This window comes from Elephantulus edwardii, unplaced genomic scaffold (genome assembly GCF_000299155.1).
Source record: "Elephantulus edwardii isolate Elephantulus edwardi_28Jun2011 unplaced genomic scaffold, EleEdw1.0 scaffold00254, whole genome shotgun sequence".
Classification (NCBI taxonomy): domain Eukaryota; kingdom Metazoa; phylum Chordata; class Mammalia; order Macroscelidea; family Macroscelididae; genus Elephantulus; species Elephantulus edwardii.
Window position 1 is genome coordinate 3,121,623 of NW_006400004.1, and position 21,104 is coordinate 3,142,726.

A 21,104-nucleotide genomic window follows, 5' to 3' on the forward strand; every position below is an offset into this window, starting at 1 on the left:
TTAGGGCTGTTGTGCATAGGGTCACTATGAGTCGGAAACGACACGACGGCACATAACAACAACAACAACCATTTTGTTGGAGATTTATTTCCTTACCTTGTACCTGAAACCGAAGAGAATGTTGCAGTGATATCAGGCTTTCTAAACAACAAGAATGTTGTTATTGTTGTTGTTATGTACCGTCCAGTTGCCTGTAACTCATAGTGACCCTATGTATAACAGCCCTAAACTCTGCCCTATCATCTGCCAATCTTATTGTCTCTGACCTACCCTCATTACCCATCACTGAATCAATCCACGTCATAGAGGGTGTTCCTCTCCTGCGCTGTCCCTCCATCCTCCCAAGCGTGATGTCCCTCTCCAAGGATTGGTACCTTCTTGCAACATGTCCAAAGTATGTCAGACGAAGCTTCAGAATCCTTGCCTCCAAGGAGCATTCTGGTTTAACCCTCTCTAGGATGAACCTGTTTATTTTCTTAGCAGCCCATGGTATATTCAATACTCTTCTCCAACACCACAGCTCAAAGGCATATCAAACAACAAGAATACCAACACTGGTAGAATTTTTAACTCGGCCTTGAGTTTATGTATTTCTTTACTCTGAAGTTCATCCTGTTTTAAAGTTTTTCAACTGGGCCTTCTAACTACTTGTATTGTCTAATATGATAGATAAGTAAGTGGTTATATTTACATCCAAAACGGGCTTGCATAAGGCATTGATGATTTAAGTGGTAGAATTCTTATGTTCCATGCAGAAAGTCTGGGTTCAGATTCTAACCAATGCACTTCATGAGTCCTTTGAGGTTTGCATGTTACTATAATACTGAAAAGGGAGCTCTGGTGGCCTAGTGATAAGAAGCTATTCTACAATTTCAAAGGCAAGCAGTTTGAACCAACCATCTCCTCTGCAGGACAAGGATGGGCAGTCTCCTCCTATATGATTTACTGCCTCTGAAAATCCACTGGAGGGTCAGCTGTGACTCGGTTTTGACTCTATAGCATGTAACAACAGCAGAATGCTGAACAGTGGAACTTCCAAACATAAAATAATTAAGAAGAAAGGCCTGGCAATTTACTTCCAAAAAAATAGCCACTGAAAACCCAATGGAACACAGTTGTCTTATCTATAACTAGTCACAGGACCGTTTAACATTTTGTTCTGTTGTGCATGTAGTCACCTCCTTTAGTGGGAGCTAACAACAACATGGGATTTAAAAATTATTTTTCAGAATTTACTCTTGAGCATAATTCATCTGTGCTAGACACACAGTGTCCTTCTCTAAATGTATTTCCTTTTTCTTTTTTTTTTTTTTACTTTCCAGCCATTATAATGTTAGAATGTTGCTACCTTGAAATTTGTTATGGTAGCAACATTATAAAATTATATATTTCAAGGAATTCTTTTTCTTTCACTGTAACTAAAACCACTTTCTACCTAACTTTGGTTCAAACTGAGACAACTTCTGCATTTAGAACTCTTCTCACTCCATCCAGGCAGAAAAATTTGGAGTTTAGAGACCTGTGTTCTTGCATTCAGATGCAGCTAGAGAAATTTTTAAATCTCAAATATGACAGTAACTTCTAAAACCCTTTAGGACTTCCCTGCTCTCTACATTAGCTGGACATCCTTATATTTGAAGAAGTTTCTTCATTTTACATCACTTGCTGCCATTGACCTGGCTGAAGTTTGTCCCACTTTGCAATGATGAAATGTTCTCTTTTTTTCCCTCTGAGGTTTTGCATACCCTAGTCATTCTGTCTCCCACGTATCTCTTGACTTCTTTACTTCCCCTGTCATCAACTTCCAATCGTATTTCAGGTCTTAGCTTGAATCCTTCCCTTATCTGTCAAGTTTGGCGTAGTAAATCTTCTTGTGATTCTCTTATGCTTCCTTTATCATAGCAGATGTCAGACTTTTGGAATAATTATGTGACTTTTTGTCTCAAACATTGTCATCTCCTTCTCAAAATAGTAAAAAAATCCATTAAGACATACTATGTCTTTTTTACTCTTAAATCCACAAGTTTGGCAAATGGTCTATTAGAGAGTAGTTAGTCATCTAATATATTGTAAGCAACTGTGATCCTAGTCTGTCTACTTAAAACTCATTGCCATGAGTGAGCTCACAGATAGCTGACCTTCCAGCAGGTTTTCAGGACGCTGCATCACATTGGAGAAGATTGCTCATCTTTCTCCTACTACAAATACACTAGTGGATTTGAACTATCAAACATCACATTTGGTTTAGTAGCACAACTGCCTGTGGGCTGACTGCCAGAACACCCTATCAGCATTGGATAAATAACAATGCCTATACTGCAACCAAGCTTTCAACCTAAAATACTTAAACTCTTTTAAGATCAGAATTTTGTTTATAAGCTTCAAAGTTATTGCTAAAAAGTAATAATTTATGTGAAAAGGAAATCTCTTCATTTTACTGGTACCAAGAGTGGCATCCACTTCCTAAACAGCATGCCTCTGGAAACTCTGTGAACTTTGATAAATGGCAGTGGTTGTGGAAGGGCTTCAGGCCTTGTGTTCATAAGGTCGCTATGAGTCGTGCTCAATTCTATGGCAATCAACAAAAATAATTATTAAAAATTAGTCATAAAAATTAATCAATGACTATTTTTAGTTATCTAGTGTTGCCATAACAGAACTACCACCAGTGGATGGTTTTAACAAACAAATTTATTCTCTCAATTTGTTGTTGTTGCTAGGTGCCATAAAATTGACTATGACTCATAGTGACCCTAAGAATAATAGATCAGAACCTAGCCTTATCTGCACCATCCTTACAATCTGTGATACACTTAAGCCCATTGTAACACTTACTGTGCCAATCCATCTTATTGAGGGTGTTCCTTTCTTGCTGGCCATTCCCAGTATGCTGTCTTTTCCAAAGACTAACCCCTCCTGACAACATGCCTAAACTATGTGAAACAAAGTTTCACCATCCTTGCCTGTGAGAAGCACCCTGGCTGAACTTCCTCAAAGACAGACTTGTTTGTTTTGTAGGCAGTCTATATTTAATGCTTTTCAGCAACACCATAATTTTAAGACATTGATTTTTCCTTAGTCTTCCTTAGTCATTGTCCAGCTATCAGATATATAGGAAGCAGCTGAAAATAGCTTAGCTTGGATTAAGAGTACCTCAGTCTTTTAACTGATCTTGAGCTTCCCGCTTCTACAGTTTAATCAGTATGATTCCTATATAGCCCATCAGGTAAGGTCCATGTGTAAAGTCGCCATTTGTATTTTTTTAAAAAGTATTTGCGATGAATAAATCATTGAGCACAAAAATCCAATTACTCTTTATTTTTGTCACGGAGTCTGTACTTTCCAACTTCCATTCCTCCGTCACTGTTTCCAACTTTTGCAATACAGTCCACCAGTTACCAATTAACACATCTTGAATGTATGTTTGGTCAATTTTGGACAACAAAATTTGATCAAAATCTTCAATTTCCTTCTCTCTGGCTTTAGCTGTTGGTGAGTATCTTTGAATAGTAGTCATATTAACAGTTTGTCCATATCTATTTATGGATAATATTCTGTCACTCACAACATTGATCTTCAGGATAGAACTTGACATTGCCTTTATAACTATGAATGCAACACAATTCTTTCTCTGGTTTTTATTCCCAGCATAGTATATCATGTGATTGTGAGATTCAAAGTGGCCAATATCAGTCCAACTCATCTTACTAATGCTTAGAATGTCAATGCTCATTCCATTACATTTTTTACAATTTCAAGTTTTCCTATATACAAACTGCATACATTCCATGTTCTAGTTGTTAAAGGATGTTTGCAGTTATTTGTTTTGATTGACTTCCAATCTAGGCTGTATTTCTAATACTATAGCTACCTCTGTTCCTCTATTGTTCCCAAGATTTTCAGAAAGCCTATTTCAGAACATCAGTTACTCAAGTTCAAAGTGAGACTGAAGAAAATTAAAACAAGTCCACAAGAATCAAAATATGACCTTGCGCCTGTCCCACCTGAATGTACAAATCATCTTAAGAAGGTTTGAAATATTGAATACTAATGATCGATGACCAGATGAATTGTTGGATGACATCAAGGATATCATCCATGAAGAGAGCAAAAGATCACTACAAAGACAGTGGAGAAAAGAAAACCAATGTGAATGTTAGAATACACTCTGATGCACTGGGCATCGAGAAGCCAAACAAAGGGAAGATATGCTGAAATAAAAGAGCTGAGCAAAAGATTTCAAAGGGCAGATTGAAAAAAAAACCAAAACAAAAAAACAAAGTAAAACGTAACGGAATTTGCAAAAAGCTAGAATTAGGGAAAGAATTCACTAACCTTTTCTCAAGCTGAAAGAACTGAAAAACTAATTTAAGCCTAGATGTGATACTGAGAGATGCTATGGACAAAATCTTGTATGATCCTGGAAACATTAAAAGAAGATGGGAGGATTACATAGAATCATTGTAGTAAAAAGAATTGGCCAACACTGAAGTATTTCAGGAAGTACCATATAGATCTTCGGTGGCCTCATAGTAAGAAACTGCTACAATCCCAAAAGGCACACAATTCAGATACCACCAGCTGCCCCATGAAAGAAAGATGGGCAGTCTCCTTTGAGATTTATTCCTTGAAAACCTGCTGGAGGGTCAGCTATGAGTCAGTTTTGACTCAATTCCACACAATAACCATATGATCAAGAACTAAGAGTAATGAAGAAAGTTCAAGCTGCAGTGAAGGCACTGGCAAAAAAATAAGGCCACAAGAATCTATGGGATACCAAATAGACATGTTTCAAATAACAGATGGATCCTGGCTGTGCTCACTAGTGTGTGCCAGGAAATTTGGAAGACAACTGCCTGGCTGACTGACTAGAAGAAATCCATTCCCAAAAAGAATTGATACCTTTGAGCTGTGGTGTTGGAAAAGATTACTAAATATATCATGGACTGCCAGAAGAACAAACAGATATTTTAGAGAAAGTGCATCAGAATGCGTCTTGGAAGCAAAGCTTATAGAGTTTTGTCTCAGATACTTTGGGCATGTTTAGGCTCTTCCTTGGAGAGGAAGATCATGCTTGGAAAGGTAGAGGGTCAGCAAAAGAGAGGAAGACCCTCAACCAGATGGATTTACAGAGTGATTGCTGCAGTGGACTTGGCTATGTGAGAAATAATGAGGATGGCACACGTTAGGACAGGGTTTAGATACATGGTTCAGTTCCTCTGTTCATTGAGTCATACTCAACTCATCAGCACCTAACAACAAGTCTTAAACTGACATAGCTCTTTGAAGAGATTCCCCCAATGAAACAGGTCTTTTGATTTCTTAATTGCTGCTGCCACAGGTATTGATTGTGGATCCAAGTGAAATGAAATCATTGACAATTTCAGTCTTTTGTCCATCTATCATGATGTTGCCTATTTGGTCAGTAATGAGGTGTGTGGGGTTTTTTTCCTTGATGTTGAGATGTAGTTAAGATTCTCAAAGTTTAGAAGATTAATTAGTAATTGATCTTGTATAGATTTAAGTATAGAATTTCAAATTGAGGGTGCTGGCTGCAGGGTACTACTTCCTCTTTTTATGTCACTTGGTTCTAGGAGTTTTACAGTGCAGAAAACTGGGTTGAAAGTATACAACTTACCCCCTGATATCTTCCTTGGTGGTACTGAGGTCCCCCAATATCTACTCACCTCTCTGTCCTTTTATCATTTGTAAGCTAAATGGTATAACAGGCCACACCTTAGGGAGATTCCCCTTGTGTTGCATCCAGATTAGAGTGTTTCATCATACTTTTAAAACTCTTACAGCAGATTTTCTTATCAGAAAATGGGACTTTATATAACTTCTACTGTAATGTAATATTACATCATTACATTCAAAACACTGAGAGTCATGGCCCACCTAAGAAAACACATATTTTCAGGGGACATATTTCATGACAGTGATATATATCAAAGATACATATATTGTTTCTAATTCATTTAAAAACTTTCACAGGTTTCTTTCTCTAAGATGTACTTTTATGTTATTTGGTTTATTATAAATGTGAAGAAGTACAGAAACAATCATTCACAGTGCTTCCTTATACAGCTAACATTTTTATGAAATTTTCCACTCACAATCTGATTGTGAAAAAAGTAAGTACTAGATGGTAAATTAAGGCACATAAGCAGATATTTATCAAAACTATATTTTATTAAATGCCTTGCCAAGAGAATTCCCAAAGAGAAAATCTCATTTGAGACCAAACATTTTTTTTTACATATGATCATTCTTTTCAAGAAAACAAACAGATTCATCCTGGACATCCTGGAGAGGGTTAAACCAGGCTGCTCCTTGGAGGCAAGGATTCTGGGGCTTCGTCTGACATACTTTGGACATGTTGTAAGGAGAGACAGGTCCTTGGAGAGGGACATCATGCTTGGGAGGGTGAAGGGACGGCAGAAGAGGGGAAGGCCCTCTATGAGGTGGATTGATTAAGTGACTGGGGCAATCAGGATGGGTGTGTCAGAGGCAGTGCGATTGGCACAGCATAGAGCAGGGTTTAGGGCTGTTGTACATAGGGTCGCTATGAGTTGCGGGCAACTTGACGGCACATAACAATAACAACAACATTCTTTTCATAGCAGACAAATATAATTCAACTGCCTCATGTATCCTAGGGTGGGAAATCACTCCTGGAAAAGGGTTTATTCTGATGTGAGTTACTAATGTATTAAAAACTTTATTAGAAATGAAATTTTCTTATTTACAAATTATCACCAGATGAAAAATCTCAATTAACTCACTTTTTATTTTCCTTTTTGAGTTTACCAAACGAGAACCAGAAGATACAAAAAGTGCAGATTCTGACCGAGATGTTTTTAATGAAAAACCTTCTAAAGAAGAAGTCATGGCAGCTACTCAAGCTGAAGGACCCAAACGAGTTTCAGACAGTGCCATTATCCACACGAGCATGGGGGACATTCATATCAAACTTTTTCCTGTTGAGTATGTACTATTTTTGTTGTCTTAAATAAATACCAATGTAAATGTGTATTTTTCCAATAATTATTTTCTCCCTAGGAAATGAGAAACTCATATGCAGCATGCACATTTCCTGGGTTTATTTGGAGAACAAAATATATTAACTATGATGGTGCAGGTATAAACTATAATGTATAAATGTAAATTACGATTACTCATGACTTACTTATTTCCTCTGAAAGTAAATCTTTAAAAGGATAATTCTTATCCTTCCTGATATTTGCTAGACATCTATTTGCTCACTCTTTTGTTTCAGTAGCTATACAGTCTAAAAATGAATTCAAATTAAAACTTAGGGTCTTTATTAAGGTGACACCATTTTTACTTACTAAGTGTGAAAGAAAAGAAACAGGCTTTGCAAAGTCTAGAGTTAAAATCCACAAAGGATTTTTGTTTTTTTTCCATTTCTCCTGAAACTATCATAGGCAATGTAAAAATGTGGTAGGAAGCTGAAAAAAGTAAACAGTTTTAAAACTGCAAAATGAACAGGCAATGCCAAATACAGTGAATATCTTTGATTCTTTAGTCCACATGGCAACATCTCTTACACTATCTTTACTTAAAAGTACTTGTGTATTTTGAAAGTGAATGTTTCTATCATTATACTTCTTGGCACTGAATAAAAGGTGAGGCAGTTATACTCCTGGACAATCTCATATCAAGAGTTCATTACTACTAGTAAATCTGTTTCCTGATGTACTTGGTATAAGATACACTTTTTCCTCCATTTTAAATATTGTGATGTGAAAGTTTACAAAGCAGTTTGGTTTCACATTCAACCATCCATAGACATCTTGTTTTATAGCATTGATTAGTATGCTTACAATGTAATAACATTTTCATTTCCTCCCTGTAATTCTCATTTCCATTTATCCTTCTATCCTACCCCTTTTGCCTTCTAGACTTTGTCCTTATGCAAATACTACTCTTTTGGTTATTCAATAGACTGAATGCCTCCTTTCTATACCTGTATATTGTTTGGCTGAAAGGTGAATTTTGTTCCAGGTTCAAAGGATGACTAAGAACCATAATTTCTGAGATTCCAGTAGACTATCAGACTAGGAAGCCTGGCCTTTTTTTAAGATTTTGAGTTTTGTTCCACATTTTCTCTTACTTTATCCAGGTCTTCTAGAAGTATGGTCCCTTTGGGAGTACAGTGCAGTGGAAGCCAGGCACTAAGTTCTGGTCTTGGAACTTGAACTTGGTCTTGAAATCATGATCAGTTGAAGGTCATCGAAGTTGAGGTTTGCATAGCTCATTAGTTCTCGGACTAAATGTTTCAGTACATCCTTGCTTTTCTTTTTTGTTTTGAACAGGAAGAGAGCAATAGTTACACCTTAGATGGTTTCCTAGAGAGTTTTATAACCTCAGTCATTACTACCAAAGTAGAATGTAGAACATTGGTCATTGTGGACTGTGCTATGCCAGTTGACTTTGATGTCCTCAAGATTAAGGCCCAGAGGCACTAAGACCAGCAACTCAGGGTGTTAGCTTCCAGACTTTCCCTTGTTGGCTCTGCTTTAATTTATTTATATATACACACACACACACACACACACACACACAGCATATAGAAATAAGAATATAGGGTGACCATCTGCCAGATCTGTGTTTGATCATGGATGTTGTCCTTTTCACTTGTCCATGTGTTTGCCTTACCTATCTGCCTGTATATCCTCTTACAGATCAGTGTTTATTATTGCTAATATTATAAGTTTATGTAATTACTTTCGTCGACAGTATTTCTTGGGTGTCTCTACATGCCTAAACTGTACTGATCATCTCTTTATTGTATATTGCCTTTTCCTTCATCCATCTTTATATCTGTTTCTTACTTAACAATTTTTAATCCTTTCTCCTTCCTTTCTCATCTCTAATAATCATCTAAGAATGATTCTTTTCCTTATATGTAAATCTTTGTTTGTTGTTGTTGTTGTTGTTATGTGCCGTCGAGTCGTTTTCGACTCATAGCGACCCTATGCACAACAGCCCTAAACCCTGCTCTATCCTGCGCCAAACGCACTGCCTCTGACACACCCATCCCGATTACCCCAGTCATCGAATCAATCCATCTCATAGAGGGTCTTCCCCTCCTGCGCTGCCCCTCCACCCTCCCAAGCATGATGTCCCTCTCCAAGGACCCATCCCTCCTGGCAACATGTCCAAAGTATGTCAGACGAAGCCCCAGAATCCTTGCCTCCAAGGAGTAGCTTGGTTTTATCCTCTCCAAGATGAATCTGTTTGTTTTCCTGGCAGTCCATGGTACATTCAGTACCCTTCTCCAGCACCACAGCTCAAAAGCATCCACTCTCCTTCTGTCCTCCCTAGTCATTGTCCAACTCGCTGATGCATAACAAGTGATTGCAAAGACCATGGCCTGTATCAGGCGCACCTTAGTCTCCAGAGAGACACTGTTGCTCCTGAGTACTTTAGAGAGGTCCCTAACAGCAAACTTTCCCATCACGATACGCTTTTTGATTTCCTGACTGCTGGTGCCAAGAGTGTTGACTGTGGAGCCGAGCAAACTGAAGCTGTGAACAATCTCAATCTCTTCATCTTTGTTTAGCTTTTGTAATAGTGAACTCATACCATCCTCACCATCTCCGTGATAGTTGAGCCCACTGTGATGGTCACCATCTTGTGTCAGTCCATCTTGATCAGGTTCTTCTTTTAAACTGACTTTCCACTTCTCAAAGCATGATGTCCTTCATCAACAAAAGGCTCCTCCTAACAGTGTGGCCAAAGCATGTGAGGTGAAATGCCTTCAATGAGCACCTTTGTTTTACTTTCTCTAAGACCTATTTGTTCTCTTGGTAATCAGGATTTTCAGTACTCTTCTCTACTACCTCAATGCTCAAAGGCATCGGGTCTTCTCTCATCCATAGTCATTGTCTAACTTTCAGATGCATAGCATGTAACTGAGAAGACCATGGCTTGGATCAGTCATATCTTTTTCTTTAAACTGACAGCATTGCTCTTTTCTACTTTGGAGAGATCCTTGACAGCAGATTTCTCCAGTCTAGCTCATCTTTTGATTTCTTGACTGCTGTTACCATGGATATTGATTATGGATCCAAGTAAAATGATATGGTTGACAACTTCAGTCTTTTCTCCATCTATCATGATGTTGCCTATTAGTCCAGTGGTGAGAATTTCTATGTTTTTGATATTGAGATGTAATCCATATTGAAGTCTGTAGTCTTTGATCTTGCAGCAAGTGCTTCAAGCGAAAGTACTTTTTCATTTTCTGTAAGCAAGGTTGTGCCATCTGCTAAATGAGTGAGTGAATGAATATTAAGAAAGATTATTACTTGAGTTTGTGATTGTCATTTAAAGTGTATTAAATTTATTAATAAAGTTTACTAAATTTAGGGGTAATTAATAAAGTTTACTAAATTACTTCTCATCCTGGAATGTGCCACTGCACTACAACATTGCTTTTATAAGAAAATTATGTTTTTGAGAAAGTTATTTCACTATGTGTAGTAAACCCATATATATTTACCTGCTATGGTTATATTTTTTTCAAACTGATAAATGACTTTACAACCTATAAATTGAGGGTGCTCTCATGGCCTAGTGGCAAGAAGCTGTACCACAATCCTGAAGGCACGTGGTTCACTGGAGAAGGATGGGTAGTCTCCTCCTGTGCCAGTCAGATCTGACTTGACAGCACACAGCAAGAGTAAAAACCACCAAAACCCTACAATTACTGTTAAACTTAAATGTAATATACAATTATAATCTAAACCTATTAAATTTAAAAATATACTACTGTTTATATAGGGAGCTCTGGGGGCTTAGTGGTAAGAAATTGCACTGCCAATTCAGTGGTGTTTGGTTTAAATCCACTGACTGATTCGCAAGAGAAGGTTGGGCAGTCTCCTTCCCGGCACTTTACTCCCGCTGTAAACTCGCTGGAGGGTCAGCTATGAATTGGTCCTGACTCAACATTACACACCAACTTTTAATTATTTTCAAAGTTTGCCTGTCCTGAGATTTAACAAGGTTTTGGAAAAAAAAAAACCAAACTATCCTAAAATATTCACAGGGGACTAAAATAGAACTGCAAAGAAAATGGTAAGGTACTTTGGATAGGTTTCATGTTTTTAACTTATATCTTATTAGGTGCCCAAAGACAGTGGAAAACTTCTGTGTTCACAGCAGAAATGGTTATTATAACGGGCATACATTTCATCGTATCATTAAGGTAGGTTATGCACATTTCTTATTATTTAAGTCATTAATAATAATTTAGCACTCAATAAAAATTTAGCTCTCAAATAGTCCACTGAAGATGCTACAGGGCTATGCAACAATTCTTTCTCTTATATATAAGGTTGCCATAAGTCAGAAGTGACAACAGGCGCTAACACACATTGTATAAGAGGTTTAGCCTGTTCCATCACACTCACCAGTTTAGTAAAAAGGAATGGGGTGGGGGTGGGAGGAAAATGGATTATGAAAGCCAACAGAAGAATGAATAGTCATGAATATTAAACCAAGAAGAGCAGGAAGAATAGAATGATTTTTTTTTAATTGTGTACTGTTAAGGGAGAACTGACTCATAGCTGACCCTCTGGCAGGTTTTCAGCAGCAGTTCATCACACAGGAGGAGCAACTAACTCCAATTCCAACTTATATAGCAATCCCAATAAGCAGAGTAGGGTTTTGATCCTTCTAGGATTGCCAAGGCTGTTCATCTTCATGGAAGCAGACCTCCACTTCTTTCTCCCACAAAGGAGCTGATAAAACTGCCAACTTTTCAGTTAACAACTAAGTGCTTTAGCACAATACCAGCAGGGCTACTTTAGGCAGCTCCAGTCAATTCTGACTCATGGTAATCCTCCATTGGCTTTCTAATACTAAATCTTACCAGGAACACACTTGTTTCATCTTTTGCCCAAAAAGCAAACAGCTGTTAAGTTCAAATTGCCAACCTTTTATTTATTAGCTTACCTTAGTTATCTACTGTTGTTAAAACACAGGTATCACATTAAAGTGGATTGTCTTAATAAATTTATTCTTTCCATTTAGGAAGCTAGAAGTTCAGATTCAGTGTGTCAGCTGTAGGGGAAGGCCTACTCTGTGGAAGAAGATAGGTATTTTGGCACTAAATTAATTAGTGATGTGGTTCAGGAAATCCAAGGTATGCAGGAAATTGAGGGTCAGATAGGGGAAACACTAGGGCAAAAAGAGGTAATAACTGTGATAAAGAATTAAGGGTCTACATTTTAATGGGCAGAGAGCAAAACATTATTAGGGAGACATTCCACAAATGACTGGTGAAATGTTAATAAGAGAAATGGCCTTATCAGCAGGGTCAGGGCATCCCCTAGATTCCCTTAGAAGAATGGCTACTCCTGAAGCCCACTGAATGGGTTTGTTGTTTGTTTAGGTTTTTTTTTTATGCCCTGAGGAACTCAGTTGATAGGAAAGAAAGGGGTATGAATGTAAGAGTGCTTAAATGAAAGGCAGTAAAGGGCAAAGAAGTAATTGATTCTGAATTAAAAATAGACACATTTCTTTCTTTTCTTTTTTAATTTTTTTTATCTTATTATTTTTTGTGTGTGTGTACCGTCAATTCGGATCTGACTGGTACAGGAGGAGATTGTCCCTCCTTCTCCAGCAGAGCATCTGGTGGATTTGGACTGCGTACCTCCGGGATTGCAGTGCAGCCTTTTGCCATTAGGCCACCAGAGCTCCCTAAAAATAAACACATTTCTTGCACATTACATTAGACTTACTACACAGTATATAAGGGAGCTCTGGTGGCCTCGTGGTGAGAAACTGACTGCACTGCAATCCTGCAGGCATGTGCTTCATATCCACCAGTTCTTCCTCGGGAACTCCTCCTCGGGAGAAGGATGGACGATCTCCTCCTGTGTGATTAACTGCCTCTGAAAACCCTCTAGAGGGTCAGCTATGGGTGGGTTATGACTCAGTTATACACAACAACAACATACAGTATAAAAAGAATTACAGAAGTAACTGATTTTAGATATATCAAGAAAAAATTTATATGCGTGTATATGTGTGTACTCTATTGATACATACTTATACACGTATGTATATGTATAGCCATATATATGTATAAATAATCAATACATGGTACCTTTGTATACTTATATAACTGAAATTATGGTAGTTTTTAAGTGCATTCATCCAAATTAAACTAAGGGCTTACTCAAGTCACTTTATAGTGTTAAAGATTTCACAAAAAACAGAGCATTAAGGGGGAAAAAAATAAAGAAAACATCAAAAAATATGTAGAAAAGCACAGTTTAATATGCTTTTTTTATACTTTGCATTAAGGGCTTCATGATTCAGACTGGAGACCCAACAGGTACTGGTATGGGAGGAGAAAGCATATGGGGAGGAGAATTTGAAGATGAATTTCATTCAACATTATGGCATGACAGACCATATACACTCAGCATGGCCAATGCTGGATCAAACAGTAATGGATCTCAGTTTTTCGTAACAGTAGTACCAACGGTAAGTATAGAAGCACTTTAATGCAGAGAACTATACTCTGTGATCTGAGAAAGAATTAATTGAAGAGAGCTGCATTATTTTCTGTATATTTATTACTGTTATTGATTGCCATCGAGTCGAGCACGACTCATAGCAACCCTATCAACAAAAGGCCAAAAGCCTTTCTGTAACTATTGTCATTTATCAAAGTTCATCAAGTTTCAAGAGGAAGGTTGTTTAGGAAGTGGATGTCACTCCTGCTTCCAAACCTGACTTTAACTGGGAGTTCCACCAAACTCTGGTCCACCATGGGTAACCGTGATGGCATTTGCCACTCCAGTGGCACAAGGTTCAACATCACAGTAACCCCAGGTTACCTCAGTACAGCATATTAACAGAAGAGCGCTGTACCACTAAGAAGAATGTTTCTCCAAAATACAGTAACAACCAACTTTTAAATACAAAGGCCCTCCCCAAGGTCTTGTTGACTCTTGAACAAGAGGCTTAAATAAAAAACAACCAATATAGTATGTTTTCATTGTTATGTGTCATTGAGTTGCCTACAACATATGGAACCCTATTATGTACCCATCGCTGTCCTGAGCCAGTCTCACTAATTCTGACACACCAACCCCCATTGCCCCAGATACTGTATCAGTCCAGCTGATCCAGGGTCTTCCTCTCCTGCGCTGTCCCTCCACCCTTCAGAGCATGATGTCCTTTTCCAAGGACTGGTCTCTCCTGGCCATGTGCCCAAAGTATGTGATACGGAGCTTCAAAATCCTAGCATCCAAGGAGAGACTTGGCTTCACCCTCTCCAAGACAGACTTGTTTGTTTTCTTGGCAGTCCATGGTATGTTTAAGAATCTTCTCCAGCACAACTAAAAGCATAGCAACTAATTGAGAAGACCGTGGCCTGGAGTAGGCGCATCTTATTCCCTAGACTGACATTGTTGCTTCTCACTACTCTAGAAAGATCCCTGACAGCAGATTTACCTAATGCGATTCATCTTTTAATTTCCTGATTGCTGGTGCCAAGAGTGTTGATTTTGGAGCTGAGCAAGCTGTAATTGCTAAATCTCTTCTCCATCTATCATGGTGCTGCAATCATTTTATATATAACAATGTGAAAGTAGAGGGGAAAATGTAAAACTGTCAAATCATTTTTACTTGGCAAAGCAATGCTTGGAAAAAGTAATATAGCGGATTGTGATTCTTAATACCTTAACTTGGCTACTATTAATTGGGGTTTATATCTCTGTGCCTGCTGTTTCTCCTTTTCATAATTTAAGGATTAGATGATTACAGGATAGCTTTGTGCTAGTTAAAATGCATGATGCATTGTATGAAATACCTTTTGTGGTTTATATATTGTGCAAACAACTATTAAAGTTGCAAACTTCTACTTGTGCTTGCTACTGCAGCTGCAACTTTGTTGTTTTGGTTTTGATTGGTTTTATTAAGCTGCTGACAAAAAACCCAAAGGCTGAGGAAGGGGCTGTGGCTAGGAAAGCAGTAGTAGATGGAGGGAGCTGAGCTTACCTGGTCCACCTGAGTAGCAGCAGAATCCTGAAAAAGTCTGAATAAATGTACCTTGTCTGTCTTCTGCCTTACCAGCTTCATGGGCCTGTGCTACAAAAATTTGGACCTTTAAACTATTATAGGGACAAAATGAAAGAAGTCTGCACAACCAAAATCTTACTGAATCCATGTTACCTTTTAGTGGTTCAGGTAGGATCCCTGTAGAGCACATTTAATGCCTGAGCCATAGCCCTTTAAGCAATAAAAAGTATCTTAACAAGCATCTAATTCCCTTTGGTCTGAAGGTTAAGAAGTCAGAGATAATAAGATTGGCACAGGATAGAGCAGGGTTTAGGTTTGTTGCACAAAGGGTCACTATGAGTTGCAAGTGACTCGATAGCACATGACAATAACATACTTCAATGTTGTTGTGGTTGTCGTTAGGTAACGTCAAATCAAGTACAACTTATAATGACCCTCAGAACAAGAGATCAGAACCATATCTTGTCCTACACTATTCTCATCATCTCTGACATGTTTGAGCTATTTCTGCAGTCACTGTGTCAGTCCATCTTGCTTAGGGTTTTTCTCTCCACTTTTCCAAGCATGATGTCTCTTCCTAAAGAATAGCACCTCCTAACAACAGACCCAGCGTTTCATCATCCTTCCCTCTAAAGGAGCACTCTTACCTGAACTTTTTCTAAGACATATCTGTTCTTTTGACAGCCTATGGTATATCTGATACTTTTCTCCAATTTCACAACTCAAAGACATCAATTCCTCTGTCATTCGTATGCACTGCTGAGCTCTCAAATATACCGTGCTTTAAAAAGATCATGATGTGAATCAAGTGCATCTTAGTCTGTAACCTGGCATCATTGTTCCTCAGTATTTTTAAGAAGTCCTTCACAGCAGACTTTCCCAATGCAATACATCCTTTGGTTTCTTAACTGCTGGTGCTAAGCATGTTGATTATGGATCCAAGATGAAATCATTGACAGTTTCAGTCTTTTCTGCATCAATCATGATGTTATCCAGTGATAAGGATTTTGTTTTCTTGATGTTGAGATGTAATCCATACTGAAAACTGTAGCCTTTGATCTTCAGCAACAAGTGCCTCAAGTACTTCCTTTCAGCAAGTAAGGTCGCAAGAGCCTGCATAACACAGGTTGTTGATGAGTCTACCTCCTATCCTGATGCCAGAGTCTTCAGTCTAGATTCACAAATGATTTGTTCTGCATACAAATTCAAGATGTATGGAGAAAGGATACGTCTCTGACACACCTTTGTTGGTTTTAAGCCATACATTGTTCCTTTCTTCTGTTCAAACAAGTTTCTTGGTCTACTTTTGTATGAGCATAATTAAGTGTTCTTAGATTCCCATTCTTCTCAGTGTTAACCACAGTTTGTTATGATCAAGTGCATAATCAATAAAGCACAAGAGACCGTGTTCTGGAATTCTCTTTTAGCCAAGATTCATTGACATCAGCAATGATAACCCTGATGTCATGCCTCTTCTATATCCAGCTTGAACTTCTGGTGGGTTTCTGTCAATGTACTGATCTAGCTATTTTAGGCTGATCTTCAGCAAGAATTTGCTTGTGTGTGATATTAATGATATTATTAGATAATTTTCATATTCTGTTGGATCGTGTTTCTTGGATGGGAACAAATATGGATCTCCTCTAGTGAGTCAGCCACGTGGCTATCTTAAAAATTTCTTGTCACAAACTAGTGATCATGTCCAGAGATGCATCTGTTATTTCTTACTACTGGCTCTTGTTCTTACAATACTTCCTGAATTCTCTTTGGTACAATGGCTACTTTGGACTGTGTATTTTTTCAGTCTTTTTGATGATTCTTTGATCATTCAAGATTTTTCCCATAGTATCTCTCAGCACTGCAACTCATGACTTGATGATCTCTTTTACTTTGGCATTTCAGCCTTCTGCTTTTGCTTCTCAGTGTTCTACTGCAGTTTTCAAGGTCTGTTCTAACATATATTTACATAAAGGTCTCTACTGACAAAGTTGCTCTTGGACATCTTTTCATGTCTTACTTCTGCATCCCTTCCCTTTGTTTTGGCTTCTCAACACTACTACAATTTTCAGTCTCCTTTGACATTCATCTCTATAAAGATACCTTTAAGTAGTAATTCATCTCTATAAAGATACCTTTAAGTAGTAATTTTTAATTAAATGTTATTATACTGTCAGGAAATAAGGAAACACATTGCACTGGGAAAATCTGCAGCTAGGGACCTTTCCGTATTTTTGAGGAGTAGTGATGTCAGTTTGAGGACTGAGGTGCATCTGATTCAGGCCATAGTATTTCTGATTACTAGCTATGCATCTAAGCCCCAGACAGTGAATAAGGATGACAAAAAAAGAATAGAACCCTTTGAGCTGTGGTATTGGAGAAGAGCACTGAACATCTCATGGACAGCCAAGAGAACAGATATGTCTTAGAGATGCTGCAGCTGGAGTGCTCTTTGGAGGCAGGAATGATGAGGTTTCACCTCATATACTTTGACATGTTGCTAGAAGGTGCTGTTCCTTGGAGGACATGATGTTGGGTACTCTCAACCAGGTTGACTGACTGACACAGTAACTGCTGCAATAGGCTCTTGTGTGTCAGAAAGTGTGAGGATAGGGGGAGCTCTGGTGGTCTAGTGGCAAGAAACTGCACTGCAATCCCAGAGATGCATGGTTTGAATCCACCAGATGCTCTGCTGGGAAAGGAGGGACAATCTCCTCCTGTACCAGTCAGATCTGATCTGACGGTACACAGACACACACACAAAATAATGATTTAAAAAGAAAAAAAATTTATAAAAAAAAGAAAGTGTGAGGATGATGCAGATCTTTTGTTCATAGGGTCACTATATCAGTCATGTTTGACTCTACGGGACCTAACAACAACAATACTATACCTTTATGTGTATAATAACATTTAATTAAAAATTTTGATCCTTCAATCATAGAGGCAAAATGGTAAATGTTCACTTCACATACTCTGGGCACGTTATCAGGAGGGACAAATCTTTGGGAAAAGACATGCTGGGAAAGATAAAGGTGTCAGAAACAGAGGACAACATCCAAAGAGATGGACTGATAAGAGTGACTAGAACAAGGGAGCTCTGGTGGCCTAGTGGCAAGAAGTTACACAGCAGTCCCAGAAGTATGCAGTTTGAATCCACCAGATGCTCTGCTGGAGAAGGAGGGGCAATCTCCTCCTGTACCACTCAGAACCAATTTGACGCACACACACAAATATAATAATTTTTTTTTTTAAAAAAAAAAAAGGTAACTAGAACAGTGGGTTCAAATACGGCAGAGATCATGAGGATGTCACAGGATAGGACAAGGTTCAGATCTGTTCATTGGTTTGCTAAGAGTTGTAGTCAACTTGATAGCACCTAACAACAATATAACTATCTTACTGTTTACAGTTTTGTCATTTAAGCATGGAAATTGCATTTTAAAAAGCTAAGTGAAATTAAACTGAATACTAAAATGAAGCATATGTTCAACCACAAGATGTTATTTTAAGATGTTGTTTTAGAAATGTAAATTTACCAAGATTTTTCTCTTTATTTTCCAATACAGCCTTGGCTTGATAATAAGCACACAGTATTTGGACGAGTAACTAAAGGCATGGAAGTTGTACAGAGGATCTCCAATGTCAAAGTTAATCCCAAAACAGATAAACCTTATGAAGATGTCAGCATCATAAATATTACCATCAAATAAGACACTTCATTGAATTTGTAAAAAGATAAATTACATTAAGAAAGCTCTAAGGCTTGAAAAACAAATCATGTTTCAAGGAATTTTTATTTTTCATTATTAATTTACACTAAGAAACTAAAACTTGCTAAACATGAATCATGTTATAAGAGTGTTTTTATATTTTTCATTAAAAGCCATTTTTAAAAGACTCTGCCTTTGATTTTTCTTAACAGTGTTTCTCATCTTAAATGGACTAAATGCAGGTATAAAGTGTTCCTTAAAGACAATTTCTAATGAGACTCAAAATTATATCAGTTATAGTGGTTTACATCACTTTTGTAACTTTTTAAAAGCTTTCCACATACCTCATGGTGTATTTTCTTTAATCCATTATGCAAAATAGTAAGTTCTATGGCCATACATAATTTATTTTCTCTTATAACTTGTAAATCATGCAATTAGTTTTGTCTTTCTTTTCAGCATTAAGTAGTAAGCAGTGGTAAGTAAAGCTTTACTTAATAAACAAATTCTCTTTGGTCATAAATATGAAATTGTTCAATAATGAACAGTCTTTCAAATAAGAATCTGAATAAATAAATAAATACTTGTGTTATTGTTTTGTATGTAAGTTCATTTATTATCTCATTGTTTTCCACTATAATTTAACCCTTTTTTAGGTCTACAAAATACAGCATGTCTTTTTGTACTTTGTTTCATGGTATAATACATCTTCAGTATACTTCAGTTCTAAACCCAGCTCAAACTTAAGGCAATTCTCTCAAGGCACAGTGCTTACATGTGATATTAATGATATTGTTAGATAATTTCCACATTCAGTTGGATCGCCCTTCTTAGGAATGGGAACAAATGTGCACCTCTTCCACACAGTTTGTCAAGCAGCTGGGCTCCAAATTTCCTGGCATAGACTGGTGAGGAGGTCCAGGGCTGCATGTGTTAGTTGGAACATTATCAATTGATATTCCATCGATTCCTGGGGCATTATTTCTTTTGCCAGGGCCAGTGCTGCTTGTAATTCTTCCTTAATTAACATTGGCACTTGTTCATATGGTACTTACTGAAATTTTTTGGTGTAAACAAATTCGTTTTGTTAGTGATTCTGTGTATTCCTTTTTTGGGGGGGGTAAAAAAAGTATTAGAAACACTTAAAATATTAAATAGTAATAAAAATTAAAAATAATTTAATAGGAAGCTGTTTTGTGAAGGGTCTCTCTGCCCTCCTAGATCTGCAATAAAGTGCTTTGAATATTGGGGGGGGGGAACATTCTCTGGCAGCACCATAATTGAAATGCATTCATTCTTCTTTGATCTTCCTTATAGACTAGTGGCAAGGAGTTCTGTTGCCAATCCAAAGTTAGGCAATTAAGATTCACCACTAACTCCAGAGCAGACACAGATCATCTCTTCCATGAAAACTCACTAGAGGGTTACCTGTAAGCCAATTCCAATTCACTGACAACGGGAAAGAGCTTTTGTGTGAGATCTTTTCTTGTGGTATTTTGAGTTTGGGGGCTTCTCCCAAGTTCGTTTGCTTACAAAGTTCTATACATACTACTCTTCATTCACATTGTGTTTCATACAATCATTCTCATGCATTATGTTTTATAAAATGAATCATCATTGGACCTTGCCCATCATTATCTTATACTTTTGTCCAAATCCTTCCCATTTACTTGCCCCCCTCCCTCCATCCACCAAACTGTGCAGCCTGTAGTTTTGCCCCTACCTATCCTTAGTCTTCCCCTTGAGTTCTCATTCGTTCTACTAGTTATCCTTCTATTTTTACAATAAGGTCTTATGCAGTATTTGTCCTTATGAGACCGCATTAGTTCACGCAGCATAATGCTCTCCAGCCTCTCCCAAGTTACACAGTATTTTTCAAAATCATTGCTCCTGAGTGCTGCATAGTATTATGTGAATGTACCACAATTTCTCAATCCATTCAGTCTGAGTTTTTTCCTAGGTTTTTGTGATGGTGAATAACACTGCTATGAACACGGGTGTAAAAATCTCCATTTGTGGCTAGCGTTGGTGGCCTAGTGGCAAGAAGCTGCACTGCAATCCCAGAAGTGAGGAGTTCGAATCTACCAGATGCTCTGCTGGAAAAGGAGGGGTAATCTCCTCCTGTACCAGTCGGATCTGATTTGATGGTACACACATAATAATAATTTTTTCTTAAATCTCACTTGTTTCTCACTTCTAATTTCTTTGGGATATACTCCTAGTAATGGAACGTTGTTGTTGTTATGTGCCGTCGAGTCGCCTGCGACTCATAGCGACCCTATGTACAACAGCCCTAAACTCCGCTCTGTCCTGTGCCAATCGCACTGTCTC

The 21,104-nt window shown here is 37.8% G+C and overlaps 1 protein-coding gene across 1 annotated transcript in view; it reads left to right on the plus strand.

Annotated features, from left to right (window-relative positions):
• The window catches only part of PPWD1 (peptidylprolyl isomerase domain and WD repeat containing 1), a 36,295-nt gene extending 17,522 nt beyond the window's left edge, over nt 1-18,773 (plus strand). The window contains exons 8-11 of the mRNA XM_006899381.1: nt 6,806-6,987; nt 11,152-11,233; nt 13,339-13,521; nt 18,630-18,773. Coding sequence (XP_006899443.1) covers nt 6,806-6,987; nt 11,152-11,233; nt 13,339-13,521; nt 18,630-18,773 — 591 coding nt within the window. The remainder of the gene's footprint in view (nt 1-6,805; nt 6,988-11,151; nt 11,234-13,338; nt 13,522-18,629) is intronic.
• Nucleotides 18,774-21,104: the final 2,331 nt, after the last annotated feature.